At 39.9% G+C, this 23289-nt stretch overlaps 2 protein-coding genes across 5 annotated transcripts in view; one reads left to right on the forward strand and one right to left on the reverse strand.

The window, feature by feature from the left end:
• swt1 (SWT1 RNA endoribonuclease homolog) overlaps window positions 1-6731 on the forward strand; it is a 32073-nt gene extending 25342 nt beyond the window's left edge. For all 4 annotated transcript variants that reach the window (XM_081378010.1, XM_081378008.1, XM_081378009.1 and 1 more), the window contains exon 18: window positions 5673-6731. In XM_081378010.1, the coding sequence (XP_081234136.1) occupies window positions 5673-5760 (88 nt within the window). In that variant the 3' untranslated portion in view covers window positions 5761-6731. The remainder of the gene's footprint in view (window positions 1-5672) is intronic.
• Window positions 6732-7565: 834 nt separating this feature from the next.
• Window positions 7566-21405, reverse strand: ivns1abpa (influenza virus NS1A binding protein a). Its single transcript, XM_081378012.1, has 15 exons — window positions 21228-21405; window positions 15413-15677; window positions 15055-15180; window positions 14063-14232; window positions 13864-13939; window positions 13604-13777; window positions 13391-13516; window positions 11258-11365; window positions 10241-10367; window positions 9930-10157; window positions 9734-9855; window positions 9531-9657; window positions 9215-9346; window positions 8882-9055; window positions 7566-8796 (listed from the first exon to the last, which is right to left on the reverse strand). The coding sequence occupies exons 3-15, from the start codon at window positions 15163-15165 to the stop codon at window positions 8540-8542; spliced, it is 1932 nt and encodes a 643-aa protein (XP_081234138.1). The 5' UTR covers window positions 15166-15180; window positions 15413-15677; window positions 21228-21405; the 3' UTR covers window positions 7566-8539.
• Between the last annotated feature and the right edge of the window lie 1884 nt (window positions 21406-23289).

Here is a 23289-nt window from a genome sequence, read left to right on the forward strand (position 1 = left end):
TTTCTTGACTAACCTCCGCCCACAGGAATGCTCCCTCAACTCTACTGGCTACTTGCGCACTTCTTATAACTTAGGCTACTGTGTTTACTCAGCTCTTACGGTGATTTTATGAAGTAAAACTGACGCTTCATCTTTTGTGTGATGTACAATAAACTTTATTAAACTCATCAGTACATGTTTGATCATCATTCGGACCTGGTCCGAAACAGCAGACTTGTAGGCTGTTAATAAATAATGGATACATACAAGCAGATGACAAATACGTTATAATAACCGTAATTAAACTACTAAACTATACCTGTTTCATCTCTATACAGCACTCTGACTCTGTAGGCATTATTGTCCGACTCGAAATGAACGCCGTTACTGAGAGTTTCTGATATTATCATCATTCCGTGAGATGAAATTGTCCTGAGAGACTGAGCGCGAGCTCATGAAGCTCCGCCCCCTGTGTCGTCCAGCAGCAGCTCATTTGCATTTAAAGGGCACACACTGAAACAGCTCGTTTTTCTGAGCCCCAAAAAATGTCAATTTAAACATTCTGTAAAAAATGATCTGTTGGGTATTTTGAGCTCAAACTTCACATACACACTCTGGGGACATCAGAGACTTATTTTACATCTTGTGAAAAGGGGCATATAAAGGGACCTTTAAGGTCATTTGTAGGATTAATGGATGTAGAATATGGGCATGCAGAATAAGGCATTAATATGTGCTTTTAAGTACTAATAAACAGCCAATATCCTAGTAATATGTTAATAAGCAACTAGTTGATAGTGAGATTTGGACTCTAAACTAAAGTGTTACCTCATTAATTACTCACTCTCATGTTGTTCCAAACTTGTAAGACTGTCGTTCATCTTCAGAACACAAATGAAGATCTTTTTGATGAAATCTGAGAGCTTTCTGTCCCTCGATTGACAGCTACGCAACTGTCACTTAGACGCTTCAAAAAGTTCATAAAGAGATCATAAAACTAATCCATATGAAATGAAAGGTTTAATCCAATTTTTTTAAGAGACACAGTTGAGCAGATTCAATTTAGGTTTTTATTCACATATAAACATTTATCAACTCACACATCAGTTGAGGTAAACTGAAGCTCACGCATACTTGAAAGGTAAGAACCAACGAGTTTCATTCTCCTGTGTTATGCAGCACGTTTGAGCTTCCACAATCTATTCATCATATAAAGTGATCGTGTCTCTTCAGAAAATGTGGACTAAACCGCTCATTTAATATGGATCAGTTTTACAATATCTTTATGAACTTTTTGAAGCGTCAAATAAGTGGTAGTTGCGTAGCTGTCAATGGAGGGACAGAAATCGCTCAAATTTCCTCAAAAAGATCTTCATTTGTGTTTTGGATATGAACGAAAGTCTTACGGGTTTGGAACGATATGAGGGTGAGTAAATAATGACAGAATTAAAATTTTGGGGTAAACTAACCCTTTAATGATCTGAATCTAAACTTTATGTTTTGTGAAACAAGAAAGACTGTTATTCATTGAATTTGTTCATGAACATCTTGTCTCTAGGTGCTGAATCTCTCAGCAGGGATTGATATCTAAGCAACCAGGCGCTGCACTGACGCTGTCAACTCACAACGGCTGTGACGCTGCTGCAGCTTTTGTCAGATGTTCAGTGTTGCATGCTTGTTTTCGAGCGAGCACCATCTCTGCAGTGTTATGTTCTGTTTTGTTGATTTAAGGATTGGGTTCATAAAGCATTTACTCTGCTGTCTTGCAAAGGGGAGCTGCCCAAATGTTGTACGGTTGCCATGGCAGCACTGTTGTGAAGCGTATAATTGCAAGGCTGGAGGAGTGGAATCTTTTATGTGTTCACTGTAAACGGCAACTGAGGCAACACTTTGCAGTGCATGATATATATTTTTTATAATATATTTTTTGGGGGAAGATTTATAAAAATCGTTTGAGAAAGCCAGGTTATATCCTAAACAATTAGCATGTTAGAATGATTTCTGAAGGATTGTGTGACACTGAAGACTGGAGCAATGGCTTTGCATCACAGTAATAAATTATATTTTAAAATATATTAAAATAGAGAAACCATTATAAAATCACAATATATTAAAATCTATATTTATTAGGTACACCTTGCTAGTACCAGGTTGGGCGCAATTTTGCCTTCAGAACTGCCTTAATTCTTCATGGCATAGATTCAAGAAGGTGCTGAAATCATTCCTCAGAGATTTTGGTCGCAGTTGCTGCAGATCTGTCTGCTGCACATCCATCCATCCATCTTCTACCGCTTATCCGAGCCGGGTCGCGGGGGCAGCAGTCTAAGCAGGGATGCCCAGACTTCCCTCTCCCCAGACACTTCCTCCAGCTCTTCCGGGGGGACACCGAGGCGTTCCCAGGCCAGCCGGGAGACATAGTCTCTCCAGCGTGTCCTAGGTCTTCCCCGGGGTCTCCTCCCGGTGGGACATGCCCGGAACACCTTCCCGGGAAGGCGTCCAGGAGGCAAAACTTATTGTCACGTTCAAGAAACCAGTTTGAGATGATTTGAGCTTTGTGACATGGCGTGTTATCCTGCTGGAAGTAGCCACCAGAAGATGTGTACACTGTGGTCATAAAGGGATGGACATGGTCAGCAACAATACTCATTTAACTCGTTGCATTTAAACTTTACTCAATTGTCACTTATGGGCCCAAAGTGTGTTCCGGTCTTCTATTGTCCAATTTTGGTAAGCCAGTGAATTGTAGCCTCAGTTTCCTGTCCTGATAGTAGTGGCACTGGTGTGTTCTTCTGCTGCTGTAGTCCATCTGCTTCAAGGTTCGACTTGTTGTGCGTTCAGAGATGCTCTTCTGCATAATTCGTAACGAATGGTTATTTGAGTTAATGTTGCCTTTCCAATCAGCTCAAACCAGCCTGTCCATTCTCCTCTGACCTCTGGCATCAAAAAGACATTTTCGCCTAAAGAACTGCCGCTCACTCATATTTCCTCTTTTTCAGACCATTGTCTGTAAACCCTAGAGATGGCTGTGCTTGAAAAGATCAGCAGTTTCTGAAATACCCAGACCAGCCCTTCTGGCTCCAACAACAATGCCACGTTCAAAGTCACTTAAATCATCTTTCTTCCCCATTCTGATGCTCAGTCTGAACTTTAGCGGATCGTCTTGACCATGTCTACATGCCATATAATGCATTGAGTTGCTGCCATGTGATTGGCCGATAAGATATTTGCATTAACGAGCAGTTGAACAGGTGTACCTAATAAAGTGGCCGGTGAGTGCATCCACCTTTTTCCTACGCCCCATGACGATTTGCACGAATTATGTGAATTACTTCTGTTAAACTGTAAACAATCAGCGAAAGGCTCAATCTATGAACGCAATAAGCATTTTTAAAAACTCAATGAAATGACAATGAAGTGACATTATTCTACTCACCCTTTAACCACTGACCATTAAAGGTGGTATCAGTGATTTCAGGCCCAAAAATATTTTTATCACATTCATCTAATCTTTCCTAACGATCCGCTAGCTGCCCGCCCCATAAGCATGCCGTCAAAAAAACGCGTCTCTGTAGGCAGCCTAGGCTCTGAGATCTGCACACAAAAACAAATGGTTTAGCCAAACACTCAAAACCAAAACAAATAGTGTTCCAACCAATCACCGACAGGGGGAGGGCGTTGTGAGGTTTTGTGCTCGTGCACGGCTGCACGCAAAGTCAGAGCTGAAGAAAAAGCTGGCTCAAAACCTCACAACACCCTCCCCCTGTCGGTAAATATTTTTGGGCCTGAAATCACTGATACCACCTTTAAAAGGCTATTTAAAAGTCTAAAAGCATTAACAAATTACTAACACAGACCATGAATAACCCCCTATTGTCTCTTCAGCAATATTATGGACGTGTTAAATATCACTGTAGTAATATGTCTGTATTATGCCTTGCACGTTGCCTTAATCAAAAAAAAAAACTAGAACATTGAGTGATAATATTTGGAAGTGATTTTCGTCATTTTGACAGACAATAAATATTACTTTTACCTGCTTTAGAAACATTCCAGTAAACACTGCTAATAGGGATTAGAAGTGAAAATGGGAGACAGTTATTTTAAAGCATCTGTGCATCAGCAGCAACAAGCCCGGAAAGAGACGAAAGGATTTGGGGAGAAAAACAAGAGATTCTTTGTGCATTCCAGTAAATTATTAATGGGATATATTGTAAATAAATCAGGAGAGCAGACCACAAATGAGCAGTATATGTTGTCCTTTTAAATACTGTTGCAGCAGAAAAGAAAAACGAAAATAATCAGGAGGAAAAGAATGCAGCGACTGAAAAGAGCTCATCATAGATATTCTTGTTATGCCACGTTACATTAAAATACCAATCGTTTTGTTGTTCTCTTGAAATCTGAACATGAAGGAAATTTTACATCTCATTCAGTCAAACTGACGTATAAGGATTATTTGTTGCGCAACCTTATGATTTGAGTGGAGCTTCCCCAAACCGGACGTGCCTCCCATAATCTAAAATGCAGAGGCTTGTAAGGAAAAAGGTAGATGTATAACCTAGCTTTTATATATATAATATATAACCTTGGCTCTAACTGCATTGTCAGAACTGTAATTTCTGAAAAAATGAATGTTGCAAAGACAACATTCCAAGTCCAGACCAGGAGGCGGTTACATAAAACGCTTAGACTAGTCTTACAAGTTAGTCTTCGAAATTTCTCCTACAAGTCAGTTACATAAAAACGTACATTTACCTAATTTGATGCCGAAAAAAGTAAGACTAACTATCCCTTGATTAACTGCTTGTGGGTCATACTACTGTAGGTCTTAACATAATGGCTATGCAACTTTTATACAACAGTTTATGCAACTGGCCCCTGCTCTTCATTTCCACCATACCCTTCATTACCTAAATCAGCACGGTGAGGGTGTGCACTGGGTGTGCATGCAATCCGTTTTTTTTCTTTCTTTCTTTTTTGGTATTTAGTTATGTAACATCCATTGGGGAACACAAGATGTGAACAAACTAAGGCAACAAGCAGCAACAGGTTGCAAGAAAGAGAGGGAGGAGAGAGAATGAGAGAGATGAGAAGTCAGTCATGAATGTCAGTACCAAGGAAAGAGAGCGGGTCGGGCGGGTGTGACTGACTCAGAGATTTTTGCAATTGTTTAAATCCTTTTCCTTTCCCATGAACCACGCTAGCATTAAACATTGAGAATAACTTTTAGTCAGACAAGCATTTTGTGTATATATGAAGTTCGTGGCTCACTGAGATTGCCTTGTGTTAAAGAGGTCATGAATTGCTTTTTTTATTCTATAATGTTTATTCTGCAAAGTAATTTTTTCAGCCACCTTCTCTTGACCTCTTTCACTTCCTGCATACGAGACATCCACTTCCTGTTTGGAACTTTAAGCGATGTAGTGGAAGTTATCCTGTGTGAAGTGAAACAGCAGGGACAATCAGGGACACTTCACAACTGTTTATGCTGACCAAATCTTGATCGCTTGTTATAAGTATATATATATATATATATATATATATATATATATATACTTATTTATATGTATTTATATATATACATACAAAAATGTTCATTAAATGCTTCTAGTCATGTTGCTCCAAACAAAATGTATCATAGAAAAATGTATAAACAAGATAGAGAAGACTTATGTGTGTCTGTTTGTCCTCAGGGAGAAGCTGTGTGTGGGTGGTGCGCAGCTGTCTGAGCTATATGCAAATCTAGATCACTGTGCTGCTACTCTGAGCTCTTGGCCCTGATTTAACACCCCACTTTCCGTGTTTGGACCCAGCCAACTGTCTACTTGCTATTGGTCCGGACTCCTTTGGACCGACCTGGTTTTTGGTAGCTGAGTCATAATCTGCAGGAACCAAAGCCTGTACCACCAACCCACTGATTCTCTGTCCTTGTAACATCCTGTAGCAGAGTCAGTGCATCAGTCACGTGACCCTGACATGTTATGCAAAAGTAACTTGGCATCAAGGGCTAACAGTCTATATAGACAAGAATTCATCTGTGTTCTAGTTCATGCTTTCAATAATTGTATTAAACTATTTGGATTATTTATTGATTATTTTACCTTACTTTATAGGTAATGTGTTCCCTTCTGGGAAAAATAAACTCTTTTATTGATGATTCATTTTTTTTTTTTATAGGTCTGTTGGTGGTTTTGGTGTTTTATACCGCAGGTCGAATTGCCATATGTTCAAATTCTGATGCGAGTCTTTCTAACGCCCACACTGTTGTGGTAACAGGTTATGTGTTAAGAGAGAAACGGAGGTATTACTTCATAACACTGTCTGACACCACATTCATTGCTCCGAGGCTCTCAGTAATTAGTGAGTGCAACATCGAGCCATGTCATGAAAGCCAATTTTCTTGGGCATCAGTCTAGGCACCCTTCTGGAAACTATTCTGAAATCCACTCATTTGTTCCATGATTCTAAAAAGGTACGTTTTGTTACAAAGTCGGTGAATTGCGTAGGGTCTGATAAGCTGCTATATTTTTTTTATTCTCATTCTAAATCTTTAGTCCCGCACATGCAATACCAGCACCAACATGAACCTCAGTAGTATAATTTACGACCGTTTTTATTATTATTATTAATATACTCTGGTTTTATTTGGTTTAAGTTTTGATATTGTAATATTTGTATTATATTGTGAATAGTTCAAAAAGAATATTTTCCTTTACATATATTTGCATTTTGATTAAACAATTTGATCATCAATGATGTGTCATCCTTTTTTGTCGCATATAAATCTGGATTTCTGGTTTGTAAGGCAGAACGGTGACATCACTGCTTGAGAGGCCTTACAGGATTATGGGACCAGTGATAATAATATCCGTCTTGAGATTACACCAACGTTCAATGACGCAAGCAAGATAATGGCTGTGTGTTCATAGGTAACTGAGTTCAAAAGACAATTACAATATGGGCAAGAAACAAGATTGGTAAAACTTTACTTAAAGCCTTTATGCACAATGTACGTTATAATAATCTTTGCAGATACATCTGAAATTGCTTGTTTGTCATGTGTTTTAATGCATGTTCTAAAGGAGTAACATTATTATAACTGTGGTTAGTTATTCATGAGATATGCATTATAAGGTGCATTACAAAGCATAATTAATGCATAAAAAAAAACTTTTATAGTAGAAACCACAAGCAAGTACCAGAGGGTAATTGCAGTGACTTCATGACTGACCTGAGTATAAAGTGCCAGAAAAGACCTATAATCCCTCCTGTAGACCTGCCAGCACGACTAATGTGATTTGTCTAGGATTAAAACAGGTTAGTATTTGTGAATGGAGTGTGGGAGTTGGATTGTTGGATAAGAAGAGAAATAAATTGACTGATAATAAATTATTCCAGTTTCCCTTCATCTGATCCTAAACCCACTTATAAACTAAACACTATTGTAATCCTAACAGAATCATGCTACACAAAGTCAAACCAAAATTCAGTTCTTGAGATAAAATGTGCAAAACATCCTCAATGCACAATCCAAGTTAAAGAGACCTTTTCAAAACTGTTTCTAGAGACACAAACCAAAATAATTTCACAGGCTGAAATGGTTTTATTAGTAAGGAAATATCAGCTCATAACAAATGTAGTACAGAATTTTATCCGCCAAATAATTGAGGAAAAAAACAAAACCGTAGAACCAAAAAACTCTTTTGTTGCTTCCAATTGCTAAACACAGAAAATATTAAAAAGAGAATATATCAAGAAAGAAATGAGCATCGTCTCACTTGTTTGAAACAGTCAAACAAAAGAAATAGTAACAAAAGATCTAATGAGCAAGAGCACTGAAGCGTGGTTGACTATACGCATGTGAGTGTAACTAAACTGGCACTGGTTAGAGTTCATAACCTCATGGGTGTTTTGTGCCTGCTAGCTCATCCATCTATCTATTGGTTACGTTGCAGTGTATCAAAAATATAAAAAAGGCAATCTTTAAAGATTGGTACAGTAATCCTACGTCATGGCTAATGATACAAAAAGGAAAGCCATGTGTTTGAATGTTTTGTAAAATAAGGCTTTGTATAAGCATGGAGCTTCAAATGAGGTGAGCAAAAAAAGAAAAAAAGAAAAAATCACTTCCTTAATGGGTTCAACCAATCAATCCTGTCTTCAACTCGCTAAAAATTATTGAGAAACTTAAAACTACTCAACTCAAAAAGGTACACTCAGTGTGCAATAAATGTTGGCATTCTTCTTAAAATGAAAAAAAAAAAAAAGAGAAACAACAATATTTACAACAACAAAAAATAAAGTATGCAATATGCAAAGGCTTAATGTTGCTTTAAGCAACCCCCAACGGACCTCCCCCACCCAAAACTGTAAGAAAAATCAGCCTCATGGGTGACTCCTGTGAAGAAGAACCCAACGAGACCACCCTCACGCCTCAAAAACCCACCCGCCCACCCTCCCGCATACATACAGGACATCACAAAGCACGATTACGTCACTAAGCCTGTTAGTTTGAGTGAGATAACCCCCCGTCCCCATTTGGTTCCCCGCCCCCTGGCTCTTAGGAATTGGTGAAGGCATCGGCACAGGGGCTCCACTCGTCTGTTTTAGGGTTGTAGGCCTCAACTGAGTTGAGGAAGTCGTTTCCATCGAAGCCGCCAACGGCGTAGATGACATCATTGAGCACGGCCGCACCAGAATTGCTGCGTGGCGAGTTCATGCTCCCCAGCATCCTCCATTCGTTGCGGGCGGGGTCATACATTTCAACACAACGCAGGGCGTGAGAGCCATCGAAGCCGCCCACCACGAAGAGTTTACCTGAGAGAGACAACAACAAAAAATAAAAATCAGTCACCATATGCAAGCTTAATGGTCATATACTGGCAATTTGTTCTTTGCTTACCTTCATAGACAGCCACTCCAGCTCCTCTGCGGGCTATGTTCATTGGGGCAATAAGGGTCCAAGTGTTGTTTTCTGGGTTGTAGCGTTCCACACTGTTCAGACAGTTCCATGATTCTGCTCCTCCGATCACGTACATGAAGCCATCCAACTCACACACGGCAGCCTGATGCCTCCCTGTAGATGCACGGAAATAACATTGAGAACCATTTCTGCAGATCCATCTGGCTTTTTATCAGTGTAATCCCTGCTGTACGCTTAAGCTGTGATCTCTTAAGTGCCAGAAACCCCTGTGGAAGCAATTATAGGGATATTTTTTACGTCAACATGACTTACTGATGTTTAAAGGGGCACAGCTGGTCCAGGCCTTGCTCACGGGGTCAAAAACGTCACAGTTCTTCAGACCTTTCTGTCCGCAAGGATCTGATCCCCCAACAACGTACAGCTTGTTGTTCAGAGAGCAGACACCTGAAGAAAGAAGACAGTAATTGATGAATCTAAACGTACTGTATTCTCTGTGTTGAATGGACAAATGCAAAATCTCTTGAAGGGATGCGCAGATTCTGGCTAAAACCAATAGATCATTTGTTTTGTTTTATGTTATGGCCAATAAGCTACAAGTAAAGTATTTTATCGAAAGTGAAGTTTTTACCTGCATTGCAGCGATTGGTCCTGAGCTCTGGCACTTGAGTCCACTCATCAGCACTGGGGTTGTACGTCTCCCCACAACTCAGTTCATCAGAATGGCCGTTGGACCCACCCATCACGTAAAGCTGACCCTGATTGGATAAAAACAAGTTATTTCACAGCACTTTCAAACACTACTTCTTAATACACATTTGACCATGTACACACCATGAGCACGGCCATCTGAAACCGAGCACGTGGAGTCCTCATTGGAGCAATGAAAGTCCAGCTGTCAGTCTTCATGTCGTAACATTCCACAGTCCTCAGGCACTCCTCCCGATTGTAGCCTCCTGAATAACAGATCAGAGTTGCTTAACGAAGGCAAGAGAGACATTCAGAAGTTTCTTTTGTGCTGTCCACCAACCTGCGGCGATGAGTCGGTCGCTCAAAGCAGCGATGCCCAGGCCGGAGCGAGCGTATCGCATGGGTGCCATCAGCTTTTCAGGTTCCTCTTCCAGCGGCTGGCCCTCGAAACTCAGACTCTTGGTTAGGCAAGGTGTGGACGAGGGCGAGGCCTGGGGACTGCTGCGCCCATGCAGAAATATCACGCACAGCATGCCGTTCAACACAGCCAGACACAGGTATGTATTGTCTGTGGGGAGAGGAAAAGATAACTTGAAGGGACCGCAGAGAAGTCTCAACGATCTGATGAACACATCAAAGGTGCAAACTTACTGGTTGTCTTCTCAGAAGCTATGTATTTCCACTCTTGCTTGCAGGAATGTTTGGCAGATCCGGGGGAGAGGCTGCCAGAGGAGCTGGTGCTCAGCTGTCGGTGTACGTTCTCACGTAGGGGCTTCTTCTGCAAAGGCACAGTGCAGCTACAGACTCCGAGCCCATGGTCCACACACATACAACCTCACACAGTCCCAGACCCGTCTAGGCGTAAACCCGACTCAACTTATCAGATGCAGGCTACATCAGGTTAAAAGAATATTCCCGGTTCTATGAAAGTTAAGCGCAGTCGACAGCATTTGCGGCATAATGTTGATTTTGACTCATGCCTCACTTTCTTTTAAAAAGCAAACCATTAGGCTTTGGTAAGGTACTAACAATTGTAGTGAATGGGGCCCATTTTTAAAGGATTTAAAACAAATATGAAGCTTATCACTTTTAGACATACATTTATTCTTCTGTTACACCTTGTCTTATTTGAGCTGTAAGGGTTTAAGTCTTCATTTTTACAGGCATTTTAGCCATTACTTTGTCATGGCAACAGAGTTGGATATAACTCGAAGAAGATTAGTATTTAGAATAGAACATTTAAAGATTAGTCATTTTCTTGTCACATTAAAATCATGTTAACATGCATATTGTTTACATTTTTTCTATACTATTGGAAGTGAGTATTCACCTCCATTTTCGCTTCTCTTTTTGGGGAAATTAGTTTTTGTGATCATCAGCATCATGCCACAAATGCTTTTGATTGATCTTGTACTGAACCTTGGAATATTCCTTTGACCATTTATCTACTTTAATCTAATCCCAATGTAAAGCCACACTAGAAGCAGTACTAAAACCCAATCCACACACTCATCACGGACACACCGTGATCTCTTCAGCCTTAAAACGCTCAGACTCAACAGCCCAGCACAACAAAGCAGCTGCTCTGCTAGCATTACACTTAAATCCCGCATTCGCTACGGGTCTGCTGCGGTCCAGCCTGAGAAGAGCTCGGCGCTGGTTGTGTACCTGCACAAACTGGATGTGGTCATCCTCAGTGCCGAACACCTCAGCCTGCCCGTCAAGCAGGCTCCCATCGAGCAGCTTGTGATCGGCCGAATAGTACAGCGTTTGCACCTGCAAAACACACAGCGACAACAAAACCCATGTGGCTGTCTCCATGACAACAGAACACCCAACTACGTGGGTCAGGGAAGGAAGAAAAGTTAAGAAGGGGAGGACCATAGCGCTCGTTCGCTGCAAGATGCTGGTAAAAAAAAGCTTCTTTAAGAATATGAACACAGTGTTGCTGTGGATCATTTCACAAGATCTTCGGGACTTTTCACTGCACTGAAAACAGCAGAATGTGGATCACAGTACTTTCGCCACAAAGCATCTTGGGAACCTTCATTTAAGTTTGGAGAAGGAAACAAACAAGCTTCATCAGTGCATGTTCAGGGGGTCATCCTGCAGCCATCTTCTCAGCTGAGGGGGTTAGTCAAATCAGACGTCATCACATAAACTCCAGGTCAACACTGGTTAGCTGTTTTCAACTTTAACAGCTCAAAAAATGAGTCCCTCATTTAAAAAAAAAAAAAAATCTTGGATCGTCTTCAAGTTTAAAGAAAAGTGAATTCAAAACCAAATTAAATACAAAATTCAGTTCAAATAACTGAAAAAAATCCACTGAAATTAAATAAAGTAGTATAATAAATTGAAAGAAGTAAAAAAAATGTGCATCAGTGTTGATTAGGGATGGGCATTTCGGTATTTTTGTCTATGGGTACTCGACAGATATATTAAGTGAGTACAGCACAGTTGCAGTTTTTAAGTGTCTTGCACCATGAGTATTGCATTTTTAAGGAGCTGCCCTTGACCGACTGTCTACAGTGCTGATACCAACTGATTAGGACCAGTATGTAACGCTGAAAATCCAAAAAATTACAAATGAGGCCATTTGTGTATAGCTATAGTAGTTTACTGAATACCGATTGCTGTAAAATGTTCTGAAATTAGAAAAAATAAAATAATCATGTAATGCAATTATTGCAGCTGTCACTTTTGAGTACTTGTGCCCATCCCTACTGGGAATGTGTCCAAAAGCAGATTAAAAGGAACTAGGAACTGAGAGCGACTTGAGAACATCCCTCTAAGCTGCACTCAGTTTCCACTTCCTTTATTTAGAAGAAAAGGCATTGTAGGTGCCATTATGAAGCCGATGGCTCTCTTCCTTTATTTTCATCGGTACGTAATCAGTATTCAAATGTATACTGTGTAAATGTAAAATGCCCTAGTGGCATAAACCATTCATTTTAGTCAGTTATCTGAATATCCTGTAAGTGTGTGCATGAACAACTGTGTAACATGCTTTGATTTACTTTGCAATGCATGCATATGCGAGTTGACTTGTGTTGTGTGAGGTGTCGTATGTGAGGTGGACTTAACATGTGAATGTCTTGAAGTGTTCAACGCATTGATACTTAGAGATCTGAAGTGTCATTTTAAATGAACTGTGTACTGTTGGTGAGTGCATTTGATTAACAGACAGGAGCCTAGCACTTGTTTCACCATGGCTCCCTCTCGTTCTTTTGTTATTTTCTTTCATTCACTGACTCATTACCCTGGAGGCCCCCAGTCTTGGTTTCTTCAGTCTTGTGAGAATCCTGCTGATGTTTGCTCTAATAAACCTAAGGAGAGATAAATCAGTGGGGAGGAAGAATTGTTAGTGCTGGTTCCCAAAGAACGCACACTCACTCACACACTCACACACCTGCTTAGAGAAGAGAGAGATGTCATTGGACGGCAACATGCCATGTCACTCTCTGCGAGCAGACAAGAGTAGCTGCAGTTACTGCACAGCACTGAACATTCAGGAGGCTTTTAGATTGGCTCACCTGGACTACCCACTCCCCTTTGCGGAGGGTGTAACAGCCCCGTTCTGTACCTAAATGTATATTCTTAAAGGCGCGGGGTGACTTGTGGGTAAAGGGGGAGAGCAAACAAAAAAATATATATGGAAGCCAAAGAGAACAAACCCAACCGACCTCTACCGTTAAGATGGCTGGTGTGAACGGACCTGTTAAATCTGTGAATGGGATGAATTACGAGGGGGAAGAAGTGAGGGAGGAGAGAGAGGAGCTCACAGTGGAGCGCAGTACTGACCTCCTCCATCAGTCGCTCCAGGGGTTCGCCATTTTCCCACAGGCTGCGTTGCACCCAGCCGATGACCTTGGAGTACAGCTTGCCGTTGCTAGGCAAGGTCAAGTTATCCTCCAGAATCACCTCCAACTATAAAGCGGACCAAAAGAAAGCATGCGGTTAGCAGAAGCGCAATCAAGAATATTACATGACCCGAAAGGTTAAAGGCCAGCTCACTTTAAGGCGTGGAAGCTTGAGGAAATCCTCTTGCTCAGATACGTCTAGAAGGTGCTCCTGGATATAGCTGTCGATCTTGCCCAGCAGACGCCCGTCTCCCATACAGCTGGCAAAATTGCGATAGGAGATGGCACTCTGGGAATCCATCTTGGAGAGAAGGTAGTCGCCACAGATCTGGGAGCAGGTACAAAAGAGTAGGTTAGGGCTTCATCTAAAGTAAACCTGTCCCAAATACACAAAAACATGCTTAATATGCCTACCTGCTTCACTCTGTCCATTTTGAGCCGTTTGGCTGCGGAGTAAACCTCCTTAACCAGCTCTTTATCTGCCTTCAACCTGCAGAAAGCAAAATTAAATATCAGAAATCATTGATCGCCACAAATGGGAAGCCATTCATTTGGTAGAAAAAGTGCCCTATGATGGCCCAGATTGGTTGATTGCATATTGTGTGTCTCTTACTGGGCAGTGTAAGCGTAGTTGAGGAGGATCTCCACAGCCTCAGGGTCCAGATCCTCAAACTTTACATGGGAGATTCCGTGAGGTTCCAGGTCACTGTTAAAGATCTCAAACAGGTACGGACTGCAACAAGCCAGCACTGCCCGGTGAGCCATCAATTCATGGCCGCACACCTGCAGAGATAAAAAGGGCAACGGTTAAGTCTATGATGGCATTGTAACAAAGAAATAGGCACCATTTGTTTTAATTTACAAACAGAAAGTAAATTAAAAGAAGTAAATCTGGATTTTCAGATATGATGTTTGGCCATTCAAATGTTGCTAAGGTGTTTCTGAGTGGGTTTTAGTATGTTGCTATACAAATTTGAACAAATCCAAAATATTAAGTATTAGCAATAGTAATAGCTTGGCAGCATCATTAAAAGGATTTCACCAAAAAATAAAATTCTTTCATCATTTACAAAAGAAGATATTTTGAAGAATGTTGGTAGCCAGACAGTTGATGGTAACCATTGACTTCCATAGTAGGAAAAACCAAAATACTTTGGAAGTCAATGGCTACCGACACCTGTCTGGTTACCAACATTCTTCAAATTATCTTCTTTTGTGTCCAGCAGAAGAAAGAAACTCATACATGTTTGGAACAACTTGAGGGTGAGTAAATGATGACATTTTTGGGTGAAATATCCCTTTAACTAGGCCTACCAAAACAAATATCTAGATACAACTTACAATATTTCTATTTGGAACAAGAGAGTCTTTTAGGAAATTAATCTTGATAATTAACTATTAAATCTATTGTTAAAGCTTCCAAGCATTCTTTGAAATATTTTGAACACAGGGTTTGGCTTTGTCTGTTAATGAACGTCACACAGCTAAAGGCCATTCAAAGATCCAGGACCTGCGTCTAATGAAACACACTCTTCTTCCCTGAATCATGTTTCAGCCTTCTCGTAATGACACCGAGAATAATAAGGTTAAAAAAGGGTGTGTTACCTGAAGTCTCACATCACAGAACTGTCCGTTCTTTCTAAGGGCGTTCATTTTGGCCACGGTAGAATCCAGGAAACTTTCGTCCTCAAAGATCAAATATCCGTTGGGAATCATTTTTGGAAATTAAGCCTTTGTAAAAGCAACAAAAAATTTTTTTTAAAAACAATCTTGAGTCAATTTTATGATTTTACCTCAAAATATCTTTCCCACACAGTGCATCTTACATAAACATCACCCACGCACATAACAAAAATACAATGTATCACTCATTTTAGCTGCAGGCTAAAAAGCTGCCACAGTCTATAATCACTATGAAACCATCTACATAACACTAAGTCTCATGTATAAGTCATGCGCTTACCTAATACCGAATGACGTTGGTCTGGGAGAGATAGATTACTTGGGAAAGCCGTAAAAAGGCACGAGTGAAGAAGAACCAGGAATGGGAGTGCCTGAGTCTTCCTTCACTGGAAGTGGATGGAAAAGGCAATGCCAGGCAACCAGAGGGCACAGCAGGGGGTCAGAGGTGACTCAAACTCTCAGGCTTAGAGTGACTGCAATCAAGTCCTCGGGTGTCCCGTTGGCTATAGACTCAAACCTTTTCTGTGTTGATCGTGCATTATAACCTGCAGGACAAATCACAAACAAGAGGTTGTAATGACACCACATAGCAGGATTATCACTGATCACATCAATAGCAATTTTTAGAACATCAATGGCCAAAACATCTATTACTGATGTGAAAAGAACCAATGGAATTGAAAGGTTCATGTGTCGCTCAAGGGCAGAAACGCTGCAGATAATAGACTGACCCAGCTTTACACCACTGATTGCTTTCATGGTGTTAAACACGTGCCTTATTCAGGATCAGCCTTCACTTCTGCTGCAAAGACAGTTCAAATTAATCCGGACAGAATCTGTCTCATACAGACTTAATTCAAGAAGCTGCCTAAATCTCAGGACATGCTTTTCTAAACTTCCCATCAAGCCTCCCTTGGTCAGACCGTTTCTACAACACCCAAACACAAATTCTCTCCATGTCCTTCCCCCGTTAACCACATGGCTCTACCACACCCGCAATTCCGGAAATTTCCATTGGTCTTTCAATGCTTTTTCAGCCAGCAGATGGCCCAATTCTAGGGGCGGAGGATGGTCACAAAACCAAGAACTCACTCGGTCTGGAATTTTGATGGATTTATCACATTCCCACAATGATGTGGCTTCAGCTGTGTGGGGATGGAAAAATGTTAAGCGAAAAACAAATGAGCTCCAGAGTGTGGAATCCTTGTGTTTTGCATGAAAACCTGCTGGTATTTTTCCACTCACATCCTTTTATTCACTTCAGCCTCAGTCGGCGTAAATGCAGGCAGTGGAGGTCTTTGGATAATCTGCTCATCCTCTCTTGCTATTTCCTACGCAGGGGCTGATTATTGAAAACAGTAATCGGAAAACTCTAGGCCTTAATTTACCTCCTCATAGGGATGCTTCCTCTTGAAGATAATTGGCATTGGAGAAACACTTTTAAGCACAAGGATGAGTAAAAAGATGGAAGCGTTAAATTATGATTCATTATAAGTTCTCGCCAAAACATTTCTTGTTTCAACTGTCTGATCTTCAACACTGAAGTTTATTCCACTAAATCTCAGATCTAAAGTTAATCTAAGCTTGTTCCTACTTTTAAAAAAAGTCAAGAGATCTTAATAAAATCAATGAGGGTCATAAGATTATCCGAAAGGAAAGCTCCCCTTTAAATAAATAAATACAATTAAAATATAACCCGTTAAGTGAATGTGTTCAAACAAATAAAAGTTTAAATTTTAATAAAATTACCCATTGAACATCTTCCAGTATTTTAAAAATGTTTTAATATATTTATATATACACTTATATCATTTTCATTATTTATTTTTTCTTAGTTTTTGGGGAGTATGCCACATTTTACAACCTGAATTAACCATGTCCTGTCAGTAAACAGTCAAATTATCTGATATTTTAATAAATGTATTGATCTTGACAATCCAAAAATATTTTTAGGTAAAAAAACAATAAAAGTAATGTCATTGACCCTTAAAACGTGAAACTTTCCACTCATTGATAAGTCTGAACTGTTCAGTGTCAAGCTAGTGACCTTAATCTGAGAGCTTTTGGTCCACTTGGAGTGGAATCAGGAACTGACGCTTTAAACCAGGGCACTTACGGGTTAGACAACAGATAAAGCCTACGGTGACTTCGCAGCTTCAGTTGGACTCACAAATCTGTCGATTGTGTGCTGACAACCACAGCATCCTCATACAATTACTGACAAAGCAGAGGGTGAAAAGACAAAAAGACGGACAGATTTTGAAATGCGTGGTGGCAGAAAAACACTTTGAAAGACCATTTTGTGCATATAATCTTTTTTGTCCCCTCTGGCATGCAGAGAACAGCCCCCTCAGTCAGTAAGCGTGGGACAGACAGCGAGGCGAGAGAGAAAGAGGAGAATGGGTTTAAACACACAGCAACAGTTGTTCTATTGATTCCGCAGCAGTACTCAACAGATAACCCAGATTGAGCAACAACTTAATGCATCGCTTATGGCCATGCTAAAAAATAAAACTGAGGCTAAAGAGGACATTGTGTTTCTTGCATGCAATTTTAGATAGTTCAACCCGCTTATAGTGTGCCCCACAAGCGACATATACAATTATATTGGTCTTCGTCATGAGACCCCTTTTTGCAAGTCACGCTTTCTCTCTGGGAACTCCGCCAGCTCTGAGAAAAAGGGTGAACTACATTAGTCAGTGTCCGAAACACACAGGCTTGCTAACATTTAGATTTAATCATTGGCCAGATTTTTCTATGCAAATTGATTCACAGCAAATTTTACCAGGAATCAAGACTATGAGTCATGACCTTGGCATTGTTAATGCTATACAAATAATAATGATTTTAATGAATGGCCCTGGACGTCTAATAGTAACTAGCTACTTTTTGTAGCCAAATCCCCCGATGTACCTTTAAGCTCATGAATGGCTTGCACAACAGTGATAAACTTATGTAGAGTCTGCATAAAATATGTAGGAAGGACATTGGGTGTGCAACATTCTGTTCAAATGGTTGTGCAAGATCATGAGAGGCTATGGAAGAAACATGGTGAAAAATGATATCATAAAATCATATTCAGATGTGAACTAAAGTCTGAGCTGCATTTCCAGGGGTTAGATAACACCTGCCAAAATCCGTAATTTACTCTCTCTCAGCCTAAACTAAAACACACTCTTTCCATAAACCCACAGACAGCAGAATGAAATTTAAACTCGTAATTACAAAGATGGAAAGGAAACACATTATGACTGCTCCATCATAATAATTACAATAATTACTTTTGTAGAATTTTATTTATTTAGATTTTATTTATTTAATTACTTTGTGAATGAACAGATTACATTCTGAAGGCAAAGGGCAGCAAAGCTGCTGGTATCTTTGCTTCTTTATTTATATCTGCCCCTCTCTAATGAAGCGCTAACCTTTATGGAAAAAGGTTAATGGGAGAACACAATTTAAGGAGTGAGCTAACAGAGCCACCGGGTGATCTCACACATGAGAACAGGCTGGAAAATTGCATAATCCTTCACCACGTATGGAAAGAATGTTTGAAAGACAGAACACTGATTTTATTCACAGCGGCCATAATAGAAAATGTCCCTGTGTGATTCACATTAACCACAACATGCAATGGAGTAAAGGCAGTTAAACAGCCAAGTAATTCTCTGAAAATAAATACAAAAAACAGCCTTTTATTTCTACTCTCTAAGAATCTATGTATCAAAATGGACAAGGAAAGGTTGTAGTTTAGGAAGCACAGCATTTGCTGCGTATATTTCCCTTACAAATGAAGCACTGCAGTGACAATTAGGTCACCCATAGGCAGATGTGGAGTTAAGGAACGGAAACGGCTTTATGAGAAGTGAAACTGCTGATTCCTGTGACTTGTAAATGGGATTGTTAAATATGACTGGAGATTTGATGTGTACAACACGGTAAATGGGATGTACAGTTGGAATGGGAACATAGGTTGTGAAAATTATTACAGGTATGTAGAGAGAACATATACATAGAAAGAAAAGAAGCAAATAATAATATTAATAATAATAACACCTATAACCAGACAGGGAAATTCCATAAACAATTTTTTCCATAAACGCACGATTTTAGAGAAATACAGCTTAATAAAACAGTGTGTAAATAATTTAAACTCTACAAATATATATAGTTTATATATATCACCAAATATCTTCTAAATGTATGAGACCATATGTAAATTCCAGTCAAATATCATCGATGCTAAGTGCAAACGATAAAACATAAAGGGACAAATTTCTGTGGTTACGCCCCATTACATCCGCGAATCCGGATAGGCCAGAACGTATGATTCCGAGCGATACGATTGGCCAGATGACGTGTCCATCAACACGCCTCGTATCCACGTTCCCCGCACAATCAGTGTTGCCAACTTAGCGCCTTTGTCGCTATTTTTAGCGACTTTTCAGACCCCTTTAGCGACATTTTTTCAAAAAAGCGACTAGCGACAAATCTAGCTACTTTTTGGACAAACCTCAGTAACCTCCAAATGTTGCCAGCACAGTCCTGCGAGCGCGAGGTTTGCGTTCTCCTTGCCGTCACACACCTCTCTTTGCGTCTACCCTGTTCAGTGAATGGCTGTGAGAGGAGCAGCAGCACAGAACAGACGTGAATGAGCAGTGTTGTTTCCACGGACGGACTTATTATCTTTTGTTTTATATTTAAAGAATTTAGTTTGACCATTTTATTTTATTACTTGTGCTTATCACTTGTAATACTCACTATCACAGTGCTTTAGTTCAGCCGGTTCCCGAACTCTCTCAATTCATTTTACACATATAAAAAAATAGTCATTCAACAGCTACTCGTTCTATTGTCTGACAAAAAATATAGTAAAACAGCTTTATTGGACATTCGGCCATATTATATTATATTATAGTATAATATAGTATGTTATATTAAAATACAGTATGTGAGCATGATTTTAACGAGAAAAAACATTAGGCAGGCAGAACGCAAATACGCCGCGATGACGTCATGAATATGCTAATTGACGTATGACGTCATCTAGCGACATTTAGCGACTTTTAGGGGAGGCGTTAGCTACTTTCCTTTGAAAATAGTTGGCAACACTGCGCACAATGAAGCTTGCATCATACGGAACCTAGAACGTTTCTGAACCCCTCGCCTCGACCAAGCCTACAGTAAAATCCAAAACTAGGTCAGTAGGACCTGGTCGTAATTTTAACATATTCCTGACTAACGATCAACGATGAGGTAAAATTAATGTTCTGCGTCAAAATACACGAGTAAGTTACTGCTTTCAATGAACCACACCGGTCACTCTTTTTTTTAACCTTGACAAATCGTCCCGTTCCAATTTTTCATTAATTTCATTCGTGTGTTCGTCGGCAGTTACTTTTCTTTTTAATGATGATAAAGGATAAATAATTATTTCATTTTAAGAATGGAAAAATGTTACAATTGTGAGCAGGCAACGACAGTAACGTATAATCATGGTTAGCACAATCCAATTTTACAAGGCAAAGCAGCTAAATGTGAGTGTATGAAGCCTCTTTTATAATGAAACGAAAATCATATGAAAGTAACTTAGTGGGTGTAGAGCTGCTTGCCCAATGTATAATGAATTGAATGTGCAATATTGCAGCATCCGCAATACTATGCCAGTTGGTGACGTTACACTAGCTGTAACTGTACAACCGCCCGTTTATTTTGTAGTAAAATATTACTTACTTTATTTCGTTCATTTAAAATAAATTACGATTAATAAATAAAAAAACTCAACGTTTGAAAAAAAAAAAATCACGGTTTGCTGCACACTGCAAACGTTGATCTCACACGAGCGATTCTATCTCTCGATGAGACGAGCAACGCATGCAGTTGCCGATTGCACACAGTAGATTACAACGTACCATATGGCAATCGCGTGAGTACAAGTGTCTGTATGTGTAACACAAAATAACAACGTAAAGCAAAAAAAAAAAAAATTCAGTTGTAGATCTTTAGAAATAAACACGTAGTATGAAAGAATCCTGGGAGGACAGAAGACATGAAGCTTCAGTCATATTAGCACTACTGATAAGATTGATTCTTACCTGATCTGGTTGACGGTTGACGATGGTAGACATATTTAAGGTCAATTAAAAGCTGTTGGTTGGGGATATTGCAAAAGCAATAGATATGGCTCGTTTCTGCGTCCGTACAACCCTGTCGTTCCGGGTATCGAGATTGTTAGATCGGTGAGCGAGCGAGCTTTGACAGCGACTCTGGAGCACGCGCTTAACAAAAGCCACGGAGCTGTATCCCGCGTGACGTCACGGTAGAGCTCCGCCTGCGGAAAAGTACCGACGGACAGAGAGGTGAGGTCAGGCCCTGGAGTCGGGGGAAAACGGCTAGTAAAACTAGTCTGGGTTTATACAACTGGGTTATTTTTTAACCTTTGGCATAAATTACCTGCTTTCTCTGCATATATCTCATTTGCTTTTTTCATTTCATGCTCAGTCAGTCTTCTTAGTTCTCAAACGGAGGCGTGGTCCACCAGGCGGCCTCAGTAAACTTCTTAAAATGATTTAAAATAGGTGGTCTCAGTAAACAACTTAAACTTAGTTAAAATTGTTTATATTAAAGTAGCAATAATAGTTAAAATCAAGATGAGGTTCTAAAACACCTAAATTGACAATTCAATTTTATATGAATACAATTTCTATTTTTTTTTCTTCTCGGACCTACCGTTTTAACTTAATTAATTATCATTATTTATTTTTATTTATTGACACTACTAATTTCAGAGGGCAAGGCCTTTACAATTTCTTTTAGAGGGCCTTAAAGGCAAAAAGTTTGAGAACCACGTGCTTTTTCACTGGCATTTTTGTCAGTGATTGTCAGGTGATTTTAATCTTTGTATGTGGTGACAGGTCAGTACATATTGTCACAAATGAGAGAATGATGAGTGTCCTGATTATGGCTTTTAGATGTCGAGACCTCCAATAACCATATCCGATAATGCATTCCTTCACCTCCCCACGTGTAAAGAAGCTTAGCTTCTTCTGTGATGCAGGAGTGCATGATGTCAGAGCCAAATTTTTACAACTGATCCTCTCTCTCCTGCACAGGTAAGACTCTGCCTTAGCCAGCATTGTAAATCATAATTGGATAAATGGATCAGCGGCACGACTATAGACACATGAGCCCAAGGCAGTGCTAAGCTACCCATTCTGGAACTGCCAGCCAGTGTAATGCACTGACCATACAATGCCAGTAACAGAAGCTCGAGAAACATCCTGGCCTTTGTTAGCAAATCCACGCCTACAACTGAACTGACAAGCGATTGTCGACATGCGGATCAGGTTTTTTAAAAACAAAGTTGTAGGCATAACTGAAGGACAGGATTTAACTGGAGATCCCGTTTACACACGAAGCCAATGTGGCCCTTTCAGGTGGCCAGATCAGTGTCCATCCAGGGGGCCAGAGATTATTCTTGTTCTCTTTGTTGAGATGTAATTATTGTAATTTGTGGCTATTTAAAGTGTTGACCAATGACCAGACCATTCCTAAGCAACATGACTGCTCATTAGTCCAGAATAATAATAGTAATGCTGTTTTGCATCACATAATGCAGGATCTTAAAATATATTGTTTATATATTATTTCAGATGCACACTGTAACAAAAGTAACTGAATAATTTTATATTGTTATATATTTTATATTTGCAATATATCAAAAAGTTCAGATCAGACACCTAAATGTTACTTATATGTGAATTTGGAATAATAAATCTAATCACAAATATAGCATTACATAACACATCTCTTTTGTATATATAGTTTAAGAGAGCAGATATGAAGCATGTGTAGTGCCCTCCAGAACTTTATGAGACTGATGAGATTTGTAGTGTCAGTTTTGACCCAGCGACATGTTCCTGTCCCCTCGAGTTAAAAACAGATACTCGGCCAATCTGAATCTTCATGCATAATTAGATCTTTAATCACATTTTGTGTGTGTGTGTGTGTGTGTGTGTGTGTGTGTGTGTGTGTGTGTGTGTGTGTGTCTGTGTGTGTGTGTGTGTGTGTGTGTGTGTGTGTGTGTGTGTCTGTGTGTGATGTGCGTGCACGTGGTAGTTGTGTGGTTAGCTCGTCTGAAATCCTCAGGCTCAGTCT

The sequence above is a fragment of the Scardinius erythrophthalmus genome, assembly GCF_964197995.2.
Source record: "Scardinius erythrophthalmus genome assembly, chromosome: 11".
Lineage (NCBI taxonomy): Eukaryota > Metazoa > Chordata > Actinopteri > Cypriniformes > Leuciscidae > Scardinius > Scardinius erythrophthalmus.

Coding starts and splice junctions, on each gene's coding strand:
- ivns1abpa (XM_081378012.1), bottom strand. CDS start 15,165: ATGATTCCCAACGGATATTTGATCTTTGAGGACGAAAGTTTCCTGGAT. Junction 9,856..9,929: donor CGACCGACTCATCGCCGCAG/GTTGGTGGACAG, acceptor TCTGTTATTCAG/GAGGCTACAATCGGGAGGAG. Junction 9,658..9,733: donor TTCAGATGGCCGTGCTCATG/GTGTGTACATGG, acceptor TTATCCAATCAG/GGTCAGCTTTACGTGATGGG.